The 23,827-nt window shown below is 46.5% G+C and overlaps 1 protein-coding gene across 5 annotated transcripts in view; it reads left to right on the top strand.

The window, feature by feature from the left end:
- si:ch211-199g17.9 (uncharacterized protein LOC108180085 homolog) overlaps positions 1 to 23,827 on the top strand; it is a 39,562-nt gene that overhangs the window by 4,890 nt on the left and 10,845 nt on the right. For 3 of the 5 annotated variants that reach the window (XM_059643969.1, XM_059643971.1, XM_059643970.1), the window contains 6 exons: positions 3,098 to 3,157; positions 7,978 to 8,052; positions 10,553 to 10,600; positions 18,241 to 18,295; positions 19,324 to 19,413; positions 23,334 to 23,397. In XM_059643969.1, the coding sequence (XP_059499952.1) occupies positions 3,098 to 3,157; positions 7,978 to 8,052; positions 10,553 to 10,600; positions 18,241 to 18,295; positions 19,324 to 19,413; positions 23,334 to 23,397 (392 nt within the window). The remainder of the gene's footprint in view (positions 1 to 3,097; positions 3,158 to 7,977; positions 8,053 to 10,552; positions 10,601 to 18,240; positions 18,296 to 19,323; positions 19,414 to 23,333; positions 23,398 to 23,827) is intronic. The other 2 variants (XM_059643972.1, XM_059643973.1) reach the window with 1 other exon arrangement.

The raw sequence follows: 23,827 nt of genomic DNA, 5'->3' as shown, positions 1-23,827 counted from the left end.
GTGGGGCAGCAAACAAAATAAACTGTTTATTTTTCAAGGAACCTTTCTTCCCATCAGTGTATTGAAGATAGTGGAGGAGTCTTTTCTTTTCAACTGTCCCGCAGGATCAAGGCTGACCATCTTCTACCCAGGTGCCCTGGGTCTTGAGGACGAAAAGGCTGTATTCTAGAGCCATACATCCTACCTCAGATAGTGGTGTTTGGGGATGTGAGCCTCTACTGCCCTCCTGGGAGATGGAGAAATTTCAAATGATTTGCCTCCATATACCTCTTTCTCTCTCTCTTTCTCTCTCTCTCTCTCTCTCTCTCTCTCTCTCTCTCTGTCTTTTTCTCCATCTCTCTCTTTCTCTGACTCTCTTTTCCCCCATCTTTCTGTCTCTCCCTCTCTCTCTCTCTCTCTCTCTATCTGTCTCTCTATGTCAATTCTACCTGTCTGACTCTGTCTTTCTCTCTCCATCTCTTTCCCCAAGTGAAGAAAATCGTTCCTCAGTGCTAACCTCTAACCATAAAATTAACCCCCCCCCCACCGCTTCTGTCTCCATCCCTGGTGGTGGTGGCGCTGGAGCGTGTGTGTGTGAATAAATGTGCCCTTCCTGCATCTAACCTGTTGGCATTTTGTACATTTAGTTGAAGAACTCACACTCCTCCCCCTTGATTTTCTAAACTCCAGGGAATACAGGAGTCATCTCCTTGTTCATCTTTCCAGCCATCCGGGTAGTGAACCTCCGTTACACCACTTCTATTTCCATACGCCTTGGTGTGTTAGCAGATTGATTTCTGCTTTTGGAAGTCACTGCTATGCACAGACCTCAGTGGTCTCTGCAAAGCAAAAAAAAAATCAGAGAATGTAGGTCAGAATATCCGTGTTCAAGGCCCCCTGCTCCAGGACCATCTTATAACATTGCTTGCTCAGGTTGATTAAAATTATCTGTCCCCCTCTTAGACACGGGGACTAGAAATGTGCAGGATATGTTCCAGACGTGGTCTCCCAAAGATAATATTAATTAGATGCTGGTGTTGGACTGGGTGGACAAAGTCAGGACTCACACCATGCCAGGTTATAGTCCAGCGGGTATTTTGAAATCACAAACTTTCAAAGCGCTGCTCCTTTACCTGAGGAGGGAGTGCATCCTGAATGCTTGTGTTGGACTATGGCCTGGTGTCATGTGATTTCTGACTTTGTGCCAGATGTAAAAAAGGGATGCTGGGGATCTGAAGCAAAATGTAATGACCCTGAAAGTGCTGGAGAAACTCAGCAGGTCTTGCAGCATCTGTGGAGAGAAAGCAGAATCGATGGTTCTGAAGGGATTCGGAACGTGGACAATGTGTCAATTGTAGGACCTGCTTGCCTCCTGCGTCAGTGATAATGGGAACTGCAGATGCTGGAGAATCCAAGATAATGAAATGTGAGGCTGGATGAACACAGCAGGCCAAGCAGCATCTCAGGAGCACAAAAGCTGACGTTTCGGGCCTAGACCCTTCATCAGAGAGGTCTAGGCCCAAAACATCAGCTTTTGTGCTCCTGAGATGCTGCTGGGCCTGCTGTGTTCATCCAGCCTCTCATTTCATTATTTTGCCTCCTGCATCAGCTGGGACCACAGCCAGGGGGAGGCAAATTACTACCCTGTCACATAGCAAAGTATTTGCAATAGATGAAAAACTACAGAGCAGGGCTTCAGCAAAGGTGATGTCATAACTTCTATATTGGCAGAAAGACCTCAGGGTTCAGAAACATAATTCTTTGAAGTTTGCATCACAGGTAGACAGGCTAGTTAAGAAGGCTTTTAGCAAGCTTGCCTTCATTGCTCAGACCTTTGAATATAGGAGTAGGACGTTATATTAAAGTTGTACAGGATATTGGTAAGGCCACTTCTGGAGCACTGTGTCCAGTGCTGGTCTCCCTGTTACAGGAATGTAATTAAGCTGGAGAGGGTTCAGAAAAGATTTATCAGGATGTTGCCAGGAATGGAGGGTTTGAGTTACAAGGAGAGGCTGGGACTTTTTCACCGGAGCTAAGGAGGTTGAGGGGTGACCTTGAGGTTTATAAAATCATGAGAAGTAAAGGTAAGTTGAATGACAGGTGTCTTTACTCTAGAGTGGAGGGTTTCAAGAATAGTGGGGCATATTTTTAAGGTGAGATGACAAAGATTTAAAAAAAAGACTTGAGGGGCAATTTTTTTTATGCAGGGAGTGGTTTATGTGTGGAATGAACTTTCAAGGAAGTACTGGACGTGTGTACAGTTCCAACATTTAAAAGACATTTGGATAAGTACATGAATAGGAAAGGTTTGGAGGGATATGGGCCAGGCACAGGCAGATGGGACTAGTTTAGTTTGGGATTATGGTCGGTGTGGACTGTATGGGTGAAGGGTCTGTATGACTCAATGGCTACTTAATGAATCACCGAGTGTTACTATGCAGTAGGAGTCCGTTCAGCCCAAAAAATCTGCCAAAGAGCAGGTCATTCCCCATATCCTTCTGATCTTAGCGTACAAAATTTGAACAGGGCTAGACATATGGAGGCTGTTTCCCCTGAGTGGGGGAGCCTAGAACCAGGGAAATACATTTCAGGATATGAGACAGACCGTTTAGAACAGAGATGAGGTTGACTCAGGGCAATGAACCTGTGTAATTCTGTACCCTCAAAATCACAAAACAAGATTTTGAAGGCATCAAAGGTCATGAGGGAGAAACTGAGAACAGTTTTAGAGTTGTAAAGATGTACAGCAAGGAAACAGACCTTTCGGTTCAACTTGTTTATGCCAACCAGATATCCCATATTAATCCAGTCCTGTTGAATGCTCAGCTGTGATCCTAATGAGCGGTGGGATAGGGGAAAATCTCAAAAGGGCTAAATGACACACCCCTGTCTGACGGCGCATTCCGAATCCAAGCCACTCACTCGGTGAAGATAGCTATACTCTCACAGTACCACCAGTCCTTTTAAAAAGCAATTGTCTTAAATCTATGTCAGCTGTTTGCCAACCCTCCGGCAACTGAAAATACCGATCAGACTAGTAAGAGAGCGAGAGAGACTTTACAATTAGCCCATATTTCCATTTCTGATCAATGACAAACTGCATTTCTCTACTACATAGGAGATAAGGTGGAACCCCAAATTGGAGACATTGTGAAAAGGATCAAGACCCTAATTGAAGGTAACTTGTCTTTATCTAACACTGGAAGGTGCATTTGTTGGGTATGCCAAATTGCATCAAGTCTCCCACTCGGGACATTTTAAAGGGCATTTACGATTAAGCCATGTAGTGTCTGGGTTATGGAAGGTTTGAGTCATAAAGTGAGGCTGGGACTTTTTTTCACTGCAGCGTAGGAGGTTGAGAAGCGACCTTATGGAAATATGTAAAGTAACGAGGGGTATAGGCAAAGATAATGGCAGATGTCTTTTCTCTAGGGTAGGGGTGCATTTTTAATGTGAGGGGAGACAGATTTAAAAAAGACATGAGGGTCACAGGTTTTACACAGAGAGAGGTTTGCGTGGGGAATGGACACCCAGAGGAAATGGTGCGTGTGGGCACAGTTACAACGTTTAAAAGACATTTGGATAAGTGGGTTTATAGATAAATGGGCCAGGAACAGGAAAGTGGGACTAGATTAGTTTGGGATTAAGTTCGGCATGGACTGGTTGGACCGAAAGGTCTGTTTCTGTGCTGTATGACTGTATGAGTGAAGGCCAGACCAGATAAGGATGGTGGATTTCCTCCTCCAAAGGACATTCGTGAACCAGATGGGTTTGTTTTATAATGATCACCAAAGGTTTCACATTCGTCGTGACTGAGCTTTCAATTTCGGGCTTATGATTGCATTTAAATTCCACCAACTCGCCCTAGCTCAGACCTCTGGACGACTCAAATATTTTACTGTGGCAGCGCCTATTTGACTCCTAGATGCAGAAAATATTTGCCATTGGACTACTTTCAGCAGGAATCTTTGGATCAAAGTTTGTGTGCTGCATGGGCAGTGGGGGAAGGGAAGGGCCTCTATTATCATAGAATCCTGACAGTGTGGGAACGGGCCCTTCGGCCCAACAAGCCTGCACTGCACTGACTCTGAGTATCCCACCCAGGACCATCCCTGAACACTACAGGATAATTTAGCATGACCAGTCCACCTAGCCTGCACATCTTTGCACTGGGGGAGGAAACTGGAGCACACCCATACAGAGAATGTGCAAACTCCATACAGACAATCACCTGAGGGTGGAATTGAACGTGGGTCCCTGGCACTGTAAGGCGGCACTGAGCCACTGTGCCACCCAGTTGGCAAGGAAGCAGGCAAGCGTCACAAGCAGCACCTTAGACCTACAAGCGACGCTGAAAACACTGCAGCCGTTCGGAAGTGCCCACCTCCTTCTTACTGGTTGAATCTTGGCCAGGCGAGTGAGATGCAGTCTGGAAGGCAGCATAAACCTGGGCCACGCAGAGCCTTCATGAAATTTAAAATGACTAGGCCAGGACCTGGTCAAGCCCACCTACCCCCGCATCATCTTGGTTAAAACTGGAAAAGGGTTCCTATGAGTCAGAATGGTGATTTTCTGAAAAGTTCGTGTCTCACCCGACACCATCCCATTTTTCTGGGATTGAGATTCATGCCTTGTATCCTGCCCCCAACCAGTCTCAAAACCCTGGACTTGTCTGGAACAGGATCATGTTTCTAATTCTTTTAAACTGACAGTAAAGGTCTCTCTATGTCATGGGGAGGTGATGGTGTAGCGGTATTATCGTGGGACTGTTACTGCAGAAGACCCAGATAAAGTTCTGGGCACCCGGGTTTGAATCCCACCATGGCAGAGGGTGGAGTTTGAATTCAATAAAATATCTGGAATCAAGTATCTAATGATGACCATGAATCCATTGCCGATTGTTAGGAAAATCCCATCTGGTTCACTGATGTCCTTTTAGGGAAGGAAACTGCTATCCTCACCTGGCCTGGCCTACATGTGACTCTAGACCCACAGCAATGTGGTTGACTCTTAATTGCTGTCTGGGCAATAAATGCTGCCAAGTAGCGACACCCTCATCCCGTGAATGAATAAAGAGTAGATCCTCATCAATCACTCCCAGGACGGGGACAGCACGGGGTTAGATACTGAGTAAAGCTCTCTCTGCACTGTCCATCCCTATCAATCACTCCCAGGATGGGGACAGCACGGGGTTAGATACTGAGTAAAGCTCTCTCTGCACTGTCCACCCCCATCAATCACTCCCAGGACGGGGACAGCACAGGGTTAAATGCAGAGTAAAGCTCCCTGTACACTGTTGCTCCCTGCTCTCCCCGCCACAAACGCTCCCAGGACAGCAGTAGATTGGGGTTAGGTACAGAGTAAAGCTCCTCCAAACTGCTCTTCCACCCCCACAAATGCTTCCAGAACACGAAAAGTGTGTTATTGGATATTGTGTAAAGCCACCTCCACTCTTTTAAACTGGAACTAAAACCTGCTCTGCTCTTAAAATGAAAGGTTCCTTTATTCAGAACCACATTTCTAAATTGGTGGATGAGTGGACCCAGGAAGGGAAGGGAATTGTGTGGCACCAGATCAGACAGGCCAAAGCATGGTGACAAAGCAAGGAGTAATTTATGAGATGCTGCTCTCTTTGATCTCCTTTGTAAACTGAAGCATCCTCCCCCACTCCATCCCTTCACCAGCCCCTGCCTGTCACCATTAGGCAACCTGCTGGTCGATGGTGGGCACTGCCTCTCTTAAAGCCGCTGTCTCAGCCAGTCCTGTTTGGGGTACCAGCACGGATAAACGGTGGTGCCACACCAGTCAGTGCCGATCGGGATGGCTGTCTCACTGGCACCATGCAAAAGGAGATTTACAAGAGCCCACGCTACCTGCAATAAATAGCCAGTCGAGCTGAGGTGGGCATACCCTCATCCAGGGAAAAAAGCTTCTCACCTCAACAAATATCACACCTGCACTCCCTCCGCCCTGCCAAAAAAAAAGCTGCGATTCCCAGATACCAATTTGGAAAGCTGGTTGAAACCAGCTTGTAACTGATGTCCATTTCAAGCCCACCGATTCCCACAGCTACCTAGAATACACCTCCTCCCACTCAACCTCCTGCAAAAATTCCATCCCCTATTCCCAATTCCTCCGCCTCCGCTCCCACGATGAGGCATTCCACTCCCGCACATCCCAGATGTTCAAGTTCTTCAAGGACCGCAACTTTCCCCCCACAGTGGCCGAGAACGCCCTTGACTGCGTCTCCCGCATTTCCCGCAACACATCCCTCACACCCCGCCCCCGCCACAACCGCCCAAAGAGGATACCCCTCGTTCTCACGCACCACCCTACCAACCTCCGGATACAACGCATCATCCTCCGACACTCCCGCCATCTACAATCCGACCCCACCACTCAAGACATTTTTCCATCCCCACCCCTGTCTGCTTTCCGGAGAGACCACTCTCCGTGACTCCCTTGTTTGCTCCACACTGCCCTCCAACCCCACCACACCCGGCACCTTCCCCTGCAACCACAGGAAATGCTACACTTGCCCCCACACCTCGTCCCTCACCCCTATCCCAGGCCCCAAGATGACTTTCCACATTAAGCAGAGGTTCACCTGCACATTTGCCAATGTGGTATACTGCATCCATTGTATCCGGTGTGGCTTCCTCTACATTGGGGAAACCAAGCGGAGGCTTGGGGACCGCTTTGCAGAACACCTCCGCTCGGTTCGCAACAAACAACTGCACCTCCCAGTCGCGAACCATTTCCACTCCCCGTCCCATTCTTTAGATGACATGTCCATCATGGGCCTCCTGCAGTGCCACAATGATGCCACCCGAAGGTTGCAGGAACAGCAACTCATATTCCGCCTGGGAACCCTGCAGCCCAATGGTATCAATGTGGACTTCACCAGCTTCAAAATCTCCCCTTCCCCAAGTGCATCCCAAAACCAGCCCAGTTCATCCCCTCCCCCCACTGCACCACACAACCAGCCCAGCTCTTCCCCTCCCCCCACTGCACCACACAACCAGTCCAACCTGTCTCTGCTTCCCTAACCTGTTCTTCCTCTCACCCATCCCTTCCTCCCACCCCAAGCCGCACCTCCATCTCCTACCTTCTAACCTCATCCCACCTCCTTGACCTGTCCGTCTTCCCTGGACTGACCTATCCCCTCCCTACCTCCCCACCTATACTCTCCTCTCCACCTATCTTCTTTTCTCTCCATCTTCGGTCCGCTTCCCCCTCTCTCCCTATTTATTCCAGAACCCTCACCCCATCCCCCTCTCTGATGAAGGGTCTAGGCCCGAAACGTCAGCTTTTGTGCTCCTGAGATGCTGCTGGACCTGCTGTGTTCATCCAGCCTCACATTTTATTATCTTGGAAAGCTGGTTGCTGTCTTTTTCGGGAATATCACTCTCTTCTCACTGTTTGGTGTAAGAGCAACGGCCTTGTGGTAGTATCACTGGACAGTTAATCTCGAGACCCAGGTAATGCTCTGGGGACACTGGTTCAAATCCAACTGGGGCAGATGGTGGAATTTGAATTCAGTTTTTCGGACAATCTGGAATTAAAAGCTAAGATGACCATGCATCCATTCTGGGGGAAAGGCCCATCCGGTTCACTAATGTCCTTTAGGGAAGGGAACTGTCGTCTTTATGCAGTCTGGTCCACGGGTGACTCCAGACCCACAGCATGTGTTTGACTCTTAACTGCCCTCTGGGCAATTAGTGATGGGCAATAAATATCAGCCTAGCCAGTGCTGCTGACATCCTGTGAAAGAATGAATTTTTTTTCAAAAGTGTCAGAAACAAATGTAGAGAATGTCTGGCAGCACCTATCGAGAGAAATCAGAGTTAATGTTTCGGGTTGAGTGACTCTTCCTCAGAACTTGACATGGGCTAGATCTGCTGAACTTTTCCAGCTATTTCTGCTATCGTCTCTGATTTTACAGCGTCTGCCGTTCGTTTGCTTTTTTAAAAAAAATAAAGTGTCAGTGTATTTCAGAGAAAAGAGTGAACGATGAGGAACTGAAGAAGTTGCAGGCACAAAGAGGAGAAATGGAGAAGGAACTCAATGAGTGTACGTATGTACGCACGCCTCACCTTTGACGGGGTTGCCAGTGGCTGGGCAGGACAGAGCAACGATTAGTAAATGGCTTGTATGCAACACTTTTGGTCAGCAGTGCCTCTTATCAGGAGTAGGGTCTGCCAAGGCCGTCGAAAAGATCCAGGTAAACAAGTGAAACAGCCTTCTCAAAGAACACATAATAACAGGTGTCAGCTACACTCCATCCACTGCCACTTTGGCAATTGCAGGCTTAGCTCCTGCCAAAACAGATCACTTAAAATAAACATCCACCCTGTGAGCAACCACTTCCAGGAAAGGTAACCTGAAGTCAGGTGAGTCAAGAGATGGGTGTAACTCTCAGGCTTACTTCTGATGTGTTTCCAGGACTGGTAAGTGTGAGGTGTTGCATTTTGGTAAGCTAAATCAGGGCCAGGACTTGTACAGTAACAAGAACAGAAATTGCTAAAAAGTTCAGCAGGTCTGGCAGCATCTGTGGGGAGAAACCAGAGTTAACATTTTGGGGCCAGTGACCCTTCCTCAGAACTGGACCCAAAATATTAATACTGATTTCTCTCTGATTTGCTGAGCTCTTCCTGAAATTTCTGTTATGTTTCTGATTGCCAGCATACACAGTTTTTATTCAGGATTTATAAGGTTAAAGGTATTGTGTCTTGCTGAACTAAGAGACCATAGGGGTCCAGTTGCATAGTTCCTTGAAGGTGGAGTCACAGGTAGACAGGACGAAACACTCGCCTTTCCTGGCCAGTGCATTAAGTGTAGGTGTTGGGATGTTAGGTTTTGGCTTTACGGGACATTGGCGAGGCCACTTTCAGAATACTGCATTCAATTCCAGTCTCCTTGCTGTGGGAAAGATATTGTTAAAGTTGAAAGGATTCAGAAAAGATTGACAAGGATGCTGCAGGATTGGAGGGTTTGAGCTATTGGGAGAGTCTGGATAGGCTGGGGCTACTTTCCCTGGCATGTCGGAGGCTGAAAGGTGACCTTATAGTGGCTTATAAAATCATGAGGGCACGGATAGGGTGGATAGCCAAGGTCTTCCCCCCAGGGTGGGGAATTCACAAGTAGAGGGGCATAGGTTTAAGGTGAGAGGGGAAAGATTTAAAAGGGACCAGAGGAGCAACTTTTTCACACAGAGGGTGGTGCGTGTATAGAACGAGTTGCCAGAGGAAGTGGGTGGAGGCTGGTACAATTACAACATTTAAAAGGTGTTTGGATGGTTGTATGAATAGGAGGTGTTTAGGGGGATATGGGCCAAATGCTGGCAAATGGGACTGAATTAATTTGGGATTATCCAAAGATTCATAGAATCCCTCAGTGTGGAAACAGGCATTTCGGTTCAATGAGTCCACACCGATCCTCCAAAGGCCATCCCACCCAGACTCGTCCCCCTACCCTATTCCTGTAATCCTGCATTTCCCTTCGCTAACACATCTTAACTTATGCATTCCTGAACGCTATGGATAATGTGGCATGGCCAATCCATCTAACTTGCACAGCGTCGGACTATCGAAGGAAACCAGAGCATCCAGAGGAGACCCACACGTACATGGGGAGAACATGCAAACTCCACACAGACGGTCCCCGAGGCTGGAATCAAACCATGGCACTGTGAGCCAGCAGTGCTAACCACTAAGCCATCCATTCATTCTCCCTCTACTTACCTCTAGAGCTGTGACCTCTACCATCTAGAAGGACCAAAGGTAGCAGGTACATGTGAACACCACCTGCAACAAGTTCCCAGCCAAATCCACGCACTCTGCCCTGACCTTGGAATGATATTGGCTGTCCCATCACCATCCTTGGAACTAGCTCCGTAACTGTACCTGTGTGGGTGAGCCTACACCGCACAGAGTCCTCAGAAGTTCAATAAAGCAGCTCACTGCCAACTCCTCAGTTATGGAGGGGCACTAGAGCCTGGCCAGCCACATTCCATGAGTGAATTTTTGTTTAAAAAAGCCTTGGGAATAACTGGCAATGTGGAGTGCAGGACAGCATGACCTGTAAACAGTGACACTCAGTAAAAAGCAGGTGGAACGGAGCCTGAGAGACACGCGAGTGAGAACGTGAGCCAGTTGAGTGTGGAACTCTAGTATTAAAACATCTCTTCTTATTTTCTCCGCTCAGTACCTGGCACCTCATGGACACTTTCCAGTGGTGCTGTCCTGTGCCATAGAGCCCACTTTTAGTTTTTCCTTTAAAAGTGCAGTTCCACTCTGCAGAGCATCAGAACGAGGCTATATCGCTTCAGACCAGTGATCAGGTTTGGAAAGTCTGATTGGATCGCTTGGAAATAAAGAGAAAGTGATTCCTGATGTACAACACCATGGGCATGTGGGCATGGGATGTGGCGGGGAGGGGGATTCTGCCATTAGCGTGGGACGAGGGGTAAGAAGATGGGACACAGCCTACTTTGAAAACTGATCAATGCACAGTCACCTCTGACTATGAAAATGTATGGCTGTCTTACAATGAAATTTCTGTTTCTCAACAGTAAATCAGGAGATCTTTCACCTGGAGGGTAACTGCAACACTAAGGAAGGTAAGATGGAATTAATTGACATTAGGTAAGGTCTCTGTAGCAAATTTAACTCATGTAACACTCAGGAAACACTCAGCTGGTCAGACAACATTTTATGCAGGTAGTACTCAGGGAAATACTCAGCAGGTCAGACAGTATCTGGAATCATTAATTCAGGGTAAACTCGGGGAATGAACTGTTCAGATGGTATCTGGAGTATCTTACTATGGTATCCCCTACTTGGTAATGATTTGGGAGTTAGCGGAAGCTAACGAGAGAAATCTTCCAAAGTGGCAGATCCAGTTGTTCACAGAAACTGAAGACAACTTTTGTTTGATTTTCCCTAATCTACGCTTGTGGGTGAGAATTTGTAACTTCCATGGACAGGCCTTGGTGCTGTTGCCTTCACTGTAATGTGCCAAGTTCTGATTTCACTGGGGCTTTTGTGAGCACCCACGCTTGCAGCCAGTGAGCCAGGACTTAACCTCAGGAATGCTGCAACTCAGCCTGAGTGCCAGCGTGTCTGCACCTGAGGTTTCCCATCCTGCTAGGGCAAGTTCGTAGCTTTTCACAAATGGCTGTGGGCGATGCCTACGTGATGGCCGAGCCTACCCTGTCGACAGAAACAGCTTTGTGGTCGTGGCAATCAGTCTCACCTGAAAGGAAGATTTCATTTTGTTTACATTAACCTTCCCTCTTAAAGGAATTCCTTCTTTATCCAGCGGTATAATCCAGTATTAGAATGAGAATTAGCTTTCATTGTCACAAGTGCTCAAGTATAGGAGTACAGTGAAGACTTTACAAGCTGCCATTCAAGGCACCACCTTAGGTACAGGTAGCTCAGTACAAAATCTTAGGTAAAGAATAGAAAAATAACAAAATAAGTTAAAAGCGGAACATTACAGTTCTTGTCAGTATAAAGCAACAGCATTCAAGAAGCACCTGGACGAATACACGAATAAGAAGGGAATGGAGGAGTGGATCCTGTAAGTGAAGACAGTTTTAATATGGAAAGGCAAAATGTATCAACACAGACCTGGAGACCCGAAGGGCCTGTTCCCATGCTGCATTGTTTTTATTTTGTTCTCTTAAGTAAGAAATAAGGTTATAAATTCCAAACTACAGTCCTTCTTTAACAATGGGCCTGCAGTCACTTCACTTTACTTTTCCCAGGAGGGCTTGATCTCTCTCCTGTACTGGGTTTGATGTCTCAATCTGCACGCCTCCATGTTGCCATCTCGCCGCTGACCGCCATCCTCTCTCTCCTGCTTTGGCATTGATCTAATGATTTCTGTGCTGCTGTCTCATCGCCAACCTCATCTCACCACAGGCTGCCCTGCTCTGAGCCCCCAGTTGTTTCCACGATGCTGCCAATCACCAGAGTTCTACCCGGGCACACCAACAACCATGTGGCCGATTGGCAAAGTCTGCAGAGTTTGCAATGCTAATGTCTAGGTCCTGTTCTAAGGTAGAAAACATTCAGAAGGGGTTTCCCAATGCCACACTGGCATAACATGCTCACTGAGGCAATGAAGTTAAGCCAATTCAATGGGAAGGGCACCTTATCAAATTCCTAATGGAAGTCCAGATGTACTACATCTCCAGGATCCCCATAATCAATCTGCTTATTACATCTCCAAAGAACTCTAACAAATTAGTCAAACATGATTCATCCTTCATGAAACCATGCTGGCTGTGGTTTTTAACTTTCACAATGTCCTGTTATTACTTCCTTAATAATGGATCCTAACAATTTCCTAACGACACTTGCTAAACTAAGTAAACTGTAGTTTCCTTCTTTCTGAATAGGGTGTCATGGGATCTTCGAAATAAAGAACTGCAGATGCTGGAAATCAGAAATGAAAACAGAAATTGCTGGAGAAACTCAGCATGTCTGGCAGCATCTGAGGAGAGAGAAAGCAGAGTTAATGTTTCAGTTCCAGTGACCCTCCTTCGGAAAGTTTCAAACACTGTTTCTGGTCTGTCTCTGGTTAGCAATCTGTAACTAATGGTTCTACAGAATTTGGATTACTATTTACGATCTATATTGGTGACTTGGATTTGGGAGTAGAAAGTTTGCAGATGGCACTAAAATAGGTGAGAAAGGAAGTTGCAATGAATTGAAAAGAAATACTTTTTGTGGATATGCATAGTAATTTCAGAATGCTTCAGTGCAGAAGGTTCTGGGTGTTCTCGTGCATGAATCACAGAAAACCAGTATGCAGAGACAGCAGGTAATAAGGAAATCAAATGGAATTTTGGCTATTGCTAAAGGATTAGAGTATAATAGTAGTTGTGGCAACTGTACAAGGCATCAGTGAGACCATAGCCGGAGTATTGTGCACAATTTCTGTCTTGTTACTTAAGGAGGGATATAGGTGTATTCAGAGGGAGTTCACTAGATTGATATCAGAGATGAGAGGTCTGTCTTGTGAAAATGGAGCGAGCACTTTGGGCCTATCAGCTCTATATTTTATAGGAATGATAGGAGATTTATTTGAGGTATATAGATGCTAAAGAGTAGATGGAGAAAGGTTCTTTCCTCATATGGAACAACCTGGAGTGAAAGGTTATTCCTTCAGATAAGGGGGTGGCAGATTTAAAACAATGATGAAACTCATTTTGAAGTTGCACAGGAAATTGGTGAGGCCTCTTCTAGAATAGTTTGTCCAGTTCTGATTGCCTAGTTATAGAAAGGATATTATTTAAGCTAGAGAGGGTTCAGCAGAGATTTACGAGGATGTGTCCACGTATGGACGGTTTGAGTTATAAAGAAAGGCTGGGACTTTTTTCACTGCAGCGTAGGAGGTTGCGAGGTGACTTTATAGAAGCTTAAAAAATAATGAGGAGTATAGATAGAGTTAATGGTAGTTGTCTTTTCCCCAGGGTGGGGGATTTTCAAGACTAAGGGGTAAATATTTAAGTGAGAGAAGGAGCTCTAAAAGGAAATGAGGGACAATTTTTTTGCACAAAGTGTGATGTGCAATGAACTTCCAGAGGAAGTGGTAAGTGTGGGTACAGTTACAACATTTAAAAGACATTTGGATAAATACATGGATAGGAAAGGTTTGGAGGGATATGAGCTAGGAGCAGGCAGGTTGGACTATGTTAGTTTGGGAGTATGTTCGGCATGGACCAAAGGATCTGTTTCTGTGCTGTGTGACTGTATGAGGAGAAGTTACTTATCTCAAAGGATTGTGAATCTGCAGAATTCCTGGAGTGTGGTAGATGCCAGGACATTGAGTAAATTTAAGGAGGAGATAGACATATTTTTAATGAGTAACGGATTGAAGGATTATGAGGAAGGGGCAGGAAGGTGGAGCTGAGGCAGAGATGAGATCAGCTATAATCATGTTAAATGGCAGAGAGGGCTGGAGGGGCTGAATGGCCTACTCCTGCTCCTCATTCTTATGACAGAGTATAAGAAAACAGGAGTTTTTCCTGATTTAAATTGTCCCTCTGAGGAAAGGTTGAGAAGACTGGTCCTATCATCCCTGGAGTTCAGAAAAGCGAGAGGTGATCTTGTTGAAGCAGGCAGATTTTGAACTCAATTGAATTAATTTTATTGTCACATGCACTCGAATGAGTAAAGTGAACAGTTTATATTTTGTCACTTACAGCGTCATCTCAGGTACAAAGGGACCTTAGTTACAGAATAGAGAAATTAATTTAAATATGTCACATTACAGCTATACACAGTATAACTATAGCTCAGAAAAACAAGAAGCAAAGTTAAAAAGACAAAATATATTTTCACAGCTTAGGAAAGGGGACATACCAAAAGGTTGGTTCATCTGGTTAGGAATGTCCAGAACCAGGCGATACAGTCTCAGACTGAGAGATATTGTTATAGTAAGCTTTATTCTTCATTCGTAAGTTGAGGACGTCACTGGCTAGGCAGCATTTATTGCCCAACTCTAGTTGTGGAGAGGGCAGTTAAGAGTTAACCACGTTGCTATGGGTTTGAAGTCCCATCTACAGCACGAAAACAGACCCTTCAGTCAAACCAGTCCATGCCAACCAGACAGCCTAAATTAATAAGACCATAAGACCATAAGACATAGGAGTGGAAGTAAGGCCACTCGGCCCATCAAGTCCACTCCATCATTTAAATCATGGCTGGGCATTTCAACACCACTTCCCTGAACTCTCCCCGTAGTCCTTGATTCTTTTTGAGATCAAGAATTTGTCGATCTCTGCCTTGAAGGCATCCAACGTCCCGGTCTCCACTGCACTCCGTGGCAATGAATTCCACAGGCCCACCACTCTCTGGCTGAAGAAATGTCGTCTCATTTCAGTTTTAAATTTACCACTTCTAATTTTAAGGCTGTGCCCACGGGTCCTAGTCACCCCGCCTAAAGGAAACAACTTCCTCGTGTCCACCCCTTCTAAACCATACATTATCTTGTAAGTTTCTATTAGATCGCCCCTCAACCTTCTAAACTCTAATGAGTACAATCCCAGGATCCTTAGCCGTTCATCATATGCTAAACCTACCATTCCAGGGATCATCCGTGTGAATCTCCGCTGGACACGCTCCAGGGCTAGTATGTCCTTCCTGAGGTGTGGGGCCCAAAATTGGACACAGTATTCTAAATGGGGCCTAACTAGAGCCTTATAAAGCCTCAGAAGCACATCGCTGCTTTTATATTCCAACCCTAATCTATTCCTATTTGCCAGCATTTGGGCCATATCCTTCTAAACCCTTCCTATTCGTGCAGCCATCCACATGCTTTTTACATGTTGTAATTGTACCAGCCTCCACCACTTCCCCTGGCAGCTCATTCCATTGTTCCAGATTTTTTAAATTGAATTTGAATTCCACCATGTGCCATGGCAGGATTTGGACCCAGAACATTATCTCAGTCTCAGGATTAACAGTCTAGCAATAATATCACTAGGCCATCACCTCCCCCCACCCCTTGTAAGTAAATGTTGATTATTGATATTCAACTTCTATCACCTGATTTTAATGCCCGAAATCTTCTTAGACTAAAGTGATTTCTAAAGACGACATTGCTGCTGTGGTCATCTGACTGTAGATTGAGGTAAATCTGGGGAACCCGTCTAAGAAATACTAAACTGGCTACGCTGAAATTACCATTTCATCCAAAATACAGTGAAACCAAGCAATAACATCAGCGTCAAAGTATTTGCCTCTCCTGTCTGATTTGCATTTGCATGAATTTGTCACACCTTGGGAAATGAAAGGTTGCCTGCGGCTATTCAATATAGAAAAGCAATGGAGCTAGACTCAGGAAATTACAAGTCATTCACATTTGAGCAGATTGCGTGGCATAGCAGAGAGAGACGGACAAATGGGATTCATAGCAGCAAAACTTGGGAGGCTGTCCCTTTCTTTCTCTCTCTCTCACTCTCTCCCTCCTTGTGTTGTTTCATATCTTAAAAAATCTTAATATCTTAAAACTGTGCCTAGCTGCCAGTTGGCAAAATATCTTGGGGAAAACTACCATTATCTAAGAAGTAAGATAATAAAATGTGAGGCTGGATGAACACAGCAGGCCAAGCAGCATCTCAGGAGCACAAAAGCTGACGTTTCGGGCCTAGACCCTTCATCAGAGAGCTCTCTGATGAAGGGTCTAGGCCCAAAACGTCAGCTTTTGTGCTCCTGAGATGCTGCTTGGCCTGCTGTGTTCATCCAGCCTCACATTTTATTATCTTGGAATCTCCAGCATCTGCAGTTCCCATTATCTCTCATTATCTAAGAAGTTTAGGCTTCAAAACATTTCACTATCGCTGCAAGAATGAGATCAACAGTGTTGGAGTCAGGACTCACGGAAAGATACTAAGAACTTTAAAATGTATCTGCTTTTATCTTGCTATCAGAGATAATGGGAACTGCAGATGCTGGAGAATCTGAGAAAACGAAGCATGGAGCTGGATGAACACAGGAGGCCAAGCGGCATCTTAGGAGAACAAAAGCTGACATTTTGGGCCTAGACCCTTCATCGGAGAGGGGGATGGGGAGAGGGTTCTGAAATAAATAGGGAGAGAGGGGGAGGCGGACCGAAGATAGATAGAGGAGAAGATAGGTGGAGAGGAGAGTATAGGTGGGGAGGTAGGGAGGGGATAGGTCAGTCCGGGGAGGACGGACAGGTCAAGGGGGCAAGATGAGGTTAGTAGGTGGGAAATGGAGGTGCGGCTTGAGGTGAGAGGAGGGGATGGGTGAGAGGAAGAACAGGTTAGGGAGGCGGGGACGGGCTGGGCTGGTTTTGGGATGCAGTGGGGGAAGGGGAGATTTTGAAGCTTGTGAAGTCTACATTGATGCATTGGGCTGCAGGGTTCCCAAGCGGAATATGAGTTGCTGTTCCTGCAACCTTCGGGTGGCATCATTGTGGCACTGCAGGAGGCCCAGGATGGACAAGTCGTCTAAGGAATGGGAGGGGGAGTTAAAATGGTTCGCGACTGGGAGGTGCGTCCCAAAACCAGCCCAGCTCGTCCCCGCCTCCCTAACCTGTTCTTCCTCTCACCTATCCCCTCCTCCCACCTCAAGTCGCACCTCCATTTCCTACCTACTAACCTCATCCCCACCCTTGACCTGTCCGTCCTCCCCGGACTGACCTATCCCCTCCCTACCTCCCCTCTTATACTCTCCTCTCCACCTATCTTCTCCTCTATCTATCTTCGGCCCACCTCCCCCTCTCTCCCTATTTATTCCAGAACCCTCTCCCCATCCCCCTCTCCGATGAAGGGTCTAGGCCTGAAATGTCAGCTTTTGTGCTCCTAAGACGCTGCTTGGCCTGCTGTGTTCATCCAGCTCCACACTTTGTTACCTTCGGAGTAGTTGGTTGGTTTGCTGAGCTGATGGTTTTTATGTAAACATTTCATCCCCCTTCTAGGTCAGTGCTGTGTAGCCTCTGTTGAAGTGTTGGAATACATTAGAACTGACTGCAAGACCCCTACAACCTCTTGGAATAGGGATAGCACACAAACCAACAGCCACACTTTGTCAGTTACTCTCAAAAGACGAAAGGCCCCATACCCACAATGAGCAGGTCAAATATGATAGACAAAATACCATGCAGCAACTGCAAGAAACACTACATTAGGACAGATGAGTGGAAACTCACGACCAGGACACATGAACACCATCTCGCAGCAAAACAGCACAACAAACTCTCCCTCGTTTCAATACATTCTGACACAGAAGGACATCAGTTTAACTGGGACAAAGATACAGTACTAGGACAAACATGACTAAGACGTACCAGAATTCCTGGATGCCTGGTTTTCTACCGTGGGTGCAATTAACAAACACATTGAAATAGACCCCATCTACATACCACTCTGGTACAAAACTGGAAACAAGACTGCCCGCTGTAACAGGCCAGACCATTTAAATTCAGAGCAGGACAGAACAGCAGCACTTCGCTGGAGGCTACACAGCGCTGACAATATCACTTAGAGGTGAAACAAAATGTTTACATGAAAACTAGTCACCTCAACAAACCAACCAATAACTCCAACAGCAACCCAAGCTACGCATCTTTGTTAAAACATCAAATAGTCCCTTCAGTCCAACTTGTCCATGCTGACCAGAACTCCTAAATTAATCTGAAGAGAGGGCTGTGTCAATGTGTTAAGCAGTAAATGAACAGTAAACGTTTTAAGTCTCTTTTCCCAATCATGTTCCATTTCAGCAAATCTGAAGAGGCTGCATTTTCAGTATGATCAGAGTAAAGCTCAGACTGAGAGGTAAGGGAGGACTGGACCTCATTAACAAGAATCTCAGCAAGGTAACATATGACCAACTCAACCCGGCCAGCGCAGCAGTTCATGTTCATCAAAGGAAAATTGTCTCCTTTTGTTGAATTAATCCATGTGTGTACTTCACTTTGACTGAGGAAGACTGGTGACAGTTTTGTCCACCCGCCCAGTCTCCTCCTCTCCTGCCGCCCTGGTACTCCCCTTTACCTTTGACCCCACTAAACTGGGTGTGCAATGCCCTTGACACAGTGAGGAATGGGAGACAATTTCACTGTACACGGGTTCTGCCAGGATCAGTCCAGCCCAGCGCGGTGCATACTTCAGCATTCATAAGGATAGCTGCATGAGATGCCCTGACCATCACCTTGCTTGAGATCAGCACAGGGTGCTGATTGGAATTAGCCCCTGTTCGTTGGTTGGCCACAACACAGATGGAGGCCATTCAGCCCACTGTGTCCGTGCTGGCTGTCTACCCCACTCCCCAGAAATAAAAGTCCAATTGATTCTGCCTCTGACACACTCTTGGACAGTGCGTTCCAGACCCATGACCACTTGCTGTGCCTTTGATTCATTTGCTACGTGTCATATTCAAGAGTGTTCCCCCTCGAGAGGTAGTGAGTAGAGAATGGTAGATTGAGGCGACTCACTACCACGATGTGTGCTGCTGATGTACGTGAGGAGCAAGTACATCAGAATGTGACTTTATCCTCCTATAGGAGCCCCTGCAGCATGGTGTTGTGGTGCTGCAGATCTCAGTGTGAAACTCCCCAGGCACTGAGATGGCCAACTTACAACGAGGTTTTCACCAACGACCCTGACCGCACGGTTTCTGATCCGGCAGTTCACGGTGCTGGTAAGGAGGAAGACTGCTGAGAGTTACTAACCATTTGTTACTGCGCACACCGATCATCGGCGACCACCCGACAATGCCGGGCTACGGCTAAAAGCATTCCATCCTCTCACCCCAATCCACCTGCCCTCAGAAATGTTAACAGGACTGTGTGTGATTTCCTTAGACAGCTGGAAGTGAGCAGAGAGAGCAAACAGAGAATCGTGACATTGACTGCCCAGATTGAGGAAGAGAAGCTAAAGAGGAGAACAGAAAGGTATGAATTAGAGGTGAGAAGTTGGCCCCTTGAACCAGCTCCACGGTTCAGCAAGGTCATTGTGGGTCCGAGTGTTGCATCCACCCTATTTGATCCTGTATCCCTTGCCTGACAAGATTATAGAGACATATGAGAGGGAACAGAGGGCCAGCGTTGCAGGCAGCACCCAGCCGCTAAAAGTTACATCTTTCACGTCCAGGAGGTTAATGACAGATATAACGTTAATTCCTCCCACTGGCCGTGCACCAGTGTCACTGAATTTTCACCAGCTTCTCCACCGTCCTGCTTCCCCAAATAGGCTTGAGGTAGACCTAGTTTAAACTTCTTCAGGCGTCCCAAGCGTTTGAGTGAGTTAGAGAAGGTAAAACATAACTGAGTTGTGCAGACGAGGCAGACGGTCACAAGGCAATCACAGCTTGTCTGCTGATCATGGGTATACGCAACCTACGCCTCGACCATGATATTCCTGTCCCTCGATCAGATTCACAGAGCCATAGAGGTCTACAGCATGAAAACAAGCCCTTTGACACAACTTGCCCATGCTGCCCAGTTTTCACAAATTGAACTTAACCCCATTTGCCTGCATTTGCTCCACAGTCCCCTGTACCTATCCCATCTGTGTACCTCTAAATGTCCCTTAAATGATGAAATTACCTGATTCCTAGTGTTTTTTTGAAAGAAACTAAGCGTCCCACCAAAGTGAAACCTCAGTGAAAGGTGCCCAAGCCCACGACCCTCCAAATCCTGCAGCTACCAGAACATATACGGACTTTCGAGCCCCAACCTCTCATTCTCCCTCCCAGCTTCCTCTTGTAGATGGTCCTGGATTCCCAGAGATCAGGCTCCACTCTGTACCCAGCCCCTGGTCTCCTGCCCCTCCGTCTCCCAGCTACCTTTTATACATGTACCTGGATTACCGGAGATTGGGCTCGACTCTGTATTTAGCCTCTGGTCTCCTGTAATGCCTGTCCAACTGCCTCTGGAGCAAAGTCCTGGATACTTAGGGATTGAGGTCCACTATACAGCAAGGGAGTAGTCACCTCGTTAGGGGTTTACTACAGGCCCCCCAATAGCAGCAGGGAGATTGAAGAAAGCATAGGTCGACAGATTTTGGAAAAGTGTGCACGCAGTAGGGTTGTTGTAATGGGTGACTTTAACTTTCCTAATATTGATTGGAACCTCCTTCGAGCAGAAGATTTGAATGGAGCTGTTTTTGTAAGGTGTGTTCAGGAGGGTTTCCTAACGCAGTACGTTGACAGGCCGACGAGGGGAGAGGCCATTCTAGACTTGGTGCTCGGAAACGAGCCGGGGCAGGTATCAGGTCTTGTGGTGGGAGAGCATTTTGGTGATAGTGACCATAACTGCCTCACATTCTACATAGCTATGGAGAAGGAGAGGATTAGGCAGAATGGGAGGATATTTAATTGGGGAAGAGGAAACTATGATGCGATTAGACATGAGTTAGGAAGCATGGACTGGGAGCAGTTGTTCCATGGTAAGGGAACTATAGACATGTGGAGACGGCTTAAGGAACAGTTGTTGGGAGTGATGAGTAAATATGTCCCTCTGAGACAGGCAAGAAGGGGTAAGATTAAGGAACCTTGGATGACGAGAGCGGTGGAGCTTCTAGTGAAAAGGAAGAAGGTAGCTTACATAAGGTGGAGGAAGCTAGGGTCAAGTTCAGCTAGAGAGGATTACATGCAGGCAAGGAAGGAGCTCAAAAATGGTCTGAGGAGAGCCAGGAGGGGGCACGAGAAAGGCTTGGCAGAAGGAATCCGGGAAAACACAAAGGCATTTTACACTTATGTGAGGAATAAGAGAATGGTCAAAGAAAGAGTAGGGCCGATCAGGGATAGCATAGGGAACTTGTGTGTGGAGCCTGAGGAGGTAGGGGAAGCCCTAAATGAGTTTTTTGCTTCTGTCTTTACGAAAGAAACCAACTTTGTAGTGAATGAAACCTTTGAAGAGCAGGTGTGCATGCTGGAATGGATAGAGATAGAGGAAGCTGATGTGCTGAAAATTTTGTCAAACATTAAGATTGACAAGTCGCCAGGCCCGGATCAGATTTGTCCTCGGCTGCTTTGGGAAGCGAGAAATGCAATTGCTTCGCCACTTGCGAAGATCTTTGCATCCTCGCTCTCCACTGGAGTCGTACCTGAGGACTGGAGAGAGGCAAATGTAATTCCTCTCTTCAAGAAAGGAAATAGGGAAATCCCCGGCAATTATAGACCGGTAAGTCTCACGTCTGTCGTCTGCAAGGTGTTAGAAAGGATTCTGAGGGATAAGATTTATGACCATCTGGAAGAGCATGGCTTGTTCAAATACAGTCAACACGGCTTTGTGAGGGGTAGGTCATGCCTTACAAACCTTATCGAGTTTTTTGAGGATGTGACTAGAAAAGTTGATGAGGGTCGAGCTGTGGATGTGGTGTATATGGACTTCAGTAAGGCATTTGATAAGGTTCCCCATGGTAGGCTCATTCAGAAGGTCAGGAGGAATGGGATACAGGGGAACTTAGCTGCTTGGATACAGAATTGGCTGGCCAACAGAAGACAGCGAGTGGTAGTAGAAGGAAAATATTCTGCCTGGAAGTCAGTGGTGAGTGGAGTTCCACAGGGCTCTGTCCTTGGGCCTCTACTGTTTGTAATTTTTATTAATGACTTGGACGAGGGAATTGAAGGATGGGTCAGCAAGTTTGCAGACGACACAAAGGTCGGAGGTGTCGTTGACAGTGTAGAGGGCTGTTGTAGGCTGCAGCGGGACATTGACAGGATGCAGAGATGGGCTGAGAGGTGGCAGATGGAGTTCAACCTGGATAAATGCGAGGTGATGCATTTTGGAAGGTCGAATTTGAAAGCTGAGTACAGGATTAAGGATAGGATTCTTGGCAGTGTGGAGGAACAGAGGGATCTTGGTGTGCAGATACATAGATCCCTTAAAATGGCCACCCAAGTGGACAGGGTTGTTAAGAAAGCATATGGTGTTTTGGCTTTCATTAACAGGGGGATTGAGTTTAAGAGTCGTGAGATCTTGTTGCAGCTCTATAAAACTTTGGTTAGACCGCACTTGGAATACTGCGTCCAGTTCTGGGCGCCCTATTATAGGAAAGATGTGGATGCTTTGGAGAGGGTTCAGAGGAGGTTTACCAGGATGCTGCCTGGACTGGAGGGCTTATCTTATGAAGAGAGGTTGACTGAGCTCGGTCTCTTTTCATTGGAGAAAAGGAGGAGGAGAGGGGACCCAATTGAGGTATACAAGATAATGAGAGGCATAGAGTTGATAGCCAGAGACTATTTCCCAGGGCAGAAATGGCTAGCACGAGGGGTCATAGTTTTAAGCTGGTTGGTGGAAAGTATAGAGGGGATGTCAGAGGCAGGTTCTTTACGCAGAGAGTTGTGAGAGCATGGAATGCGTTGCCAGCAGCAGTTGTGGAAGCAAGGTCATTGGGGTCATTTAAGAGACTGCTGGACATGTATATGGTCACAGAAATTTGAGGGTGCATACATGAGGATCAATGGTCGGCACAACATTGTGGGCTGAAGGGCCTGTTCTGTGCTGTACTGTTCTATGTTCTATGTTCTATATATCCAGCTCCCAGCCGCATGTCTTCCCTCCCAGCTTCCTCTTGTACATGGGATCAAGATCCACTCTGCACCAACCTTCAGTCAATGCTCTCCCTCTACCTCTCTTTCCAAATTGTCATGGAACACACTGACCCTTTAGGTCTGCCATAGAAATCTGACTAATGGTGTTACATCTTTGTAAAGTGCAGTATCAGGGTGAAGTTTTACACTTAGCTTAAGTGACTCGTGGCATATGTATCTCTTTGTGCTCAGGTTTGTCAAAGGTTTTTAAAAGAATTTGTTGAGATGAATTAGGAAAGATGTAGTGCTTCCAGCAACTTTCTTTAATTCTTTCAGGAACACATTTGAGCACCAACTCGAGGAACTCATCAGCAAGCACAAGTGGATGGCTGAATTTTACGTAAGAAAAACGGGGGCAGGAACGGTAACGTGCATTAGGAGCAAGAGGAGGCCATTCGGCCTCTCAGGCCTGTTCTGCCCTCACGTCAGGCTATGACCGATCTGATTGAGGCCTTAGTTCCACTCTTCTGTGTGCTCAACCAGATATGTTATTTTCTGACAATTGACAATAGTATATTGAGTCCAAATGTGTTCAGAAAGGATTCACAAGCATATTTGAGCTGAATAGGCTGGGGCTATTTTCCCCGTAGAGTCAGAGGCAAAGGGTTGACGTTATAGGGGTTTATAAAACCATGAGGGGCATGGATAGGGTGAATAGACAAGGTCTTTTCCCTGGGGTAGGGGAGTCCAAAGCTAGAGGAGCAATAGATTTAAGGGGAAAGTGAAAAGATTTAAAAGGGACTTAAGGGGCAACTTTTCCACACAGAGGG

Source organism: Stegostoma tigrinum, unplaced genomic scaffold (genome assembly GCF_030684315.1).
Source record: "Stegostoma tigrinum isolate sSteTig4 unplaced genomic scaffold, sSteTig4.hap1 scaffold_351, whole genome shotgun sequence".
Lineage (NCBI taxonomy): Eukaryota > Metazoa > Chordata > Chondrichthyes > Orectolobiformes > Stegostomatidae > Stegostoma > Stegostoma tigrinum.
Note: the sequence above shows the minus strand (reverse complement) of the source record. Positions and strands in the feature narration are given on the sequence as shown.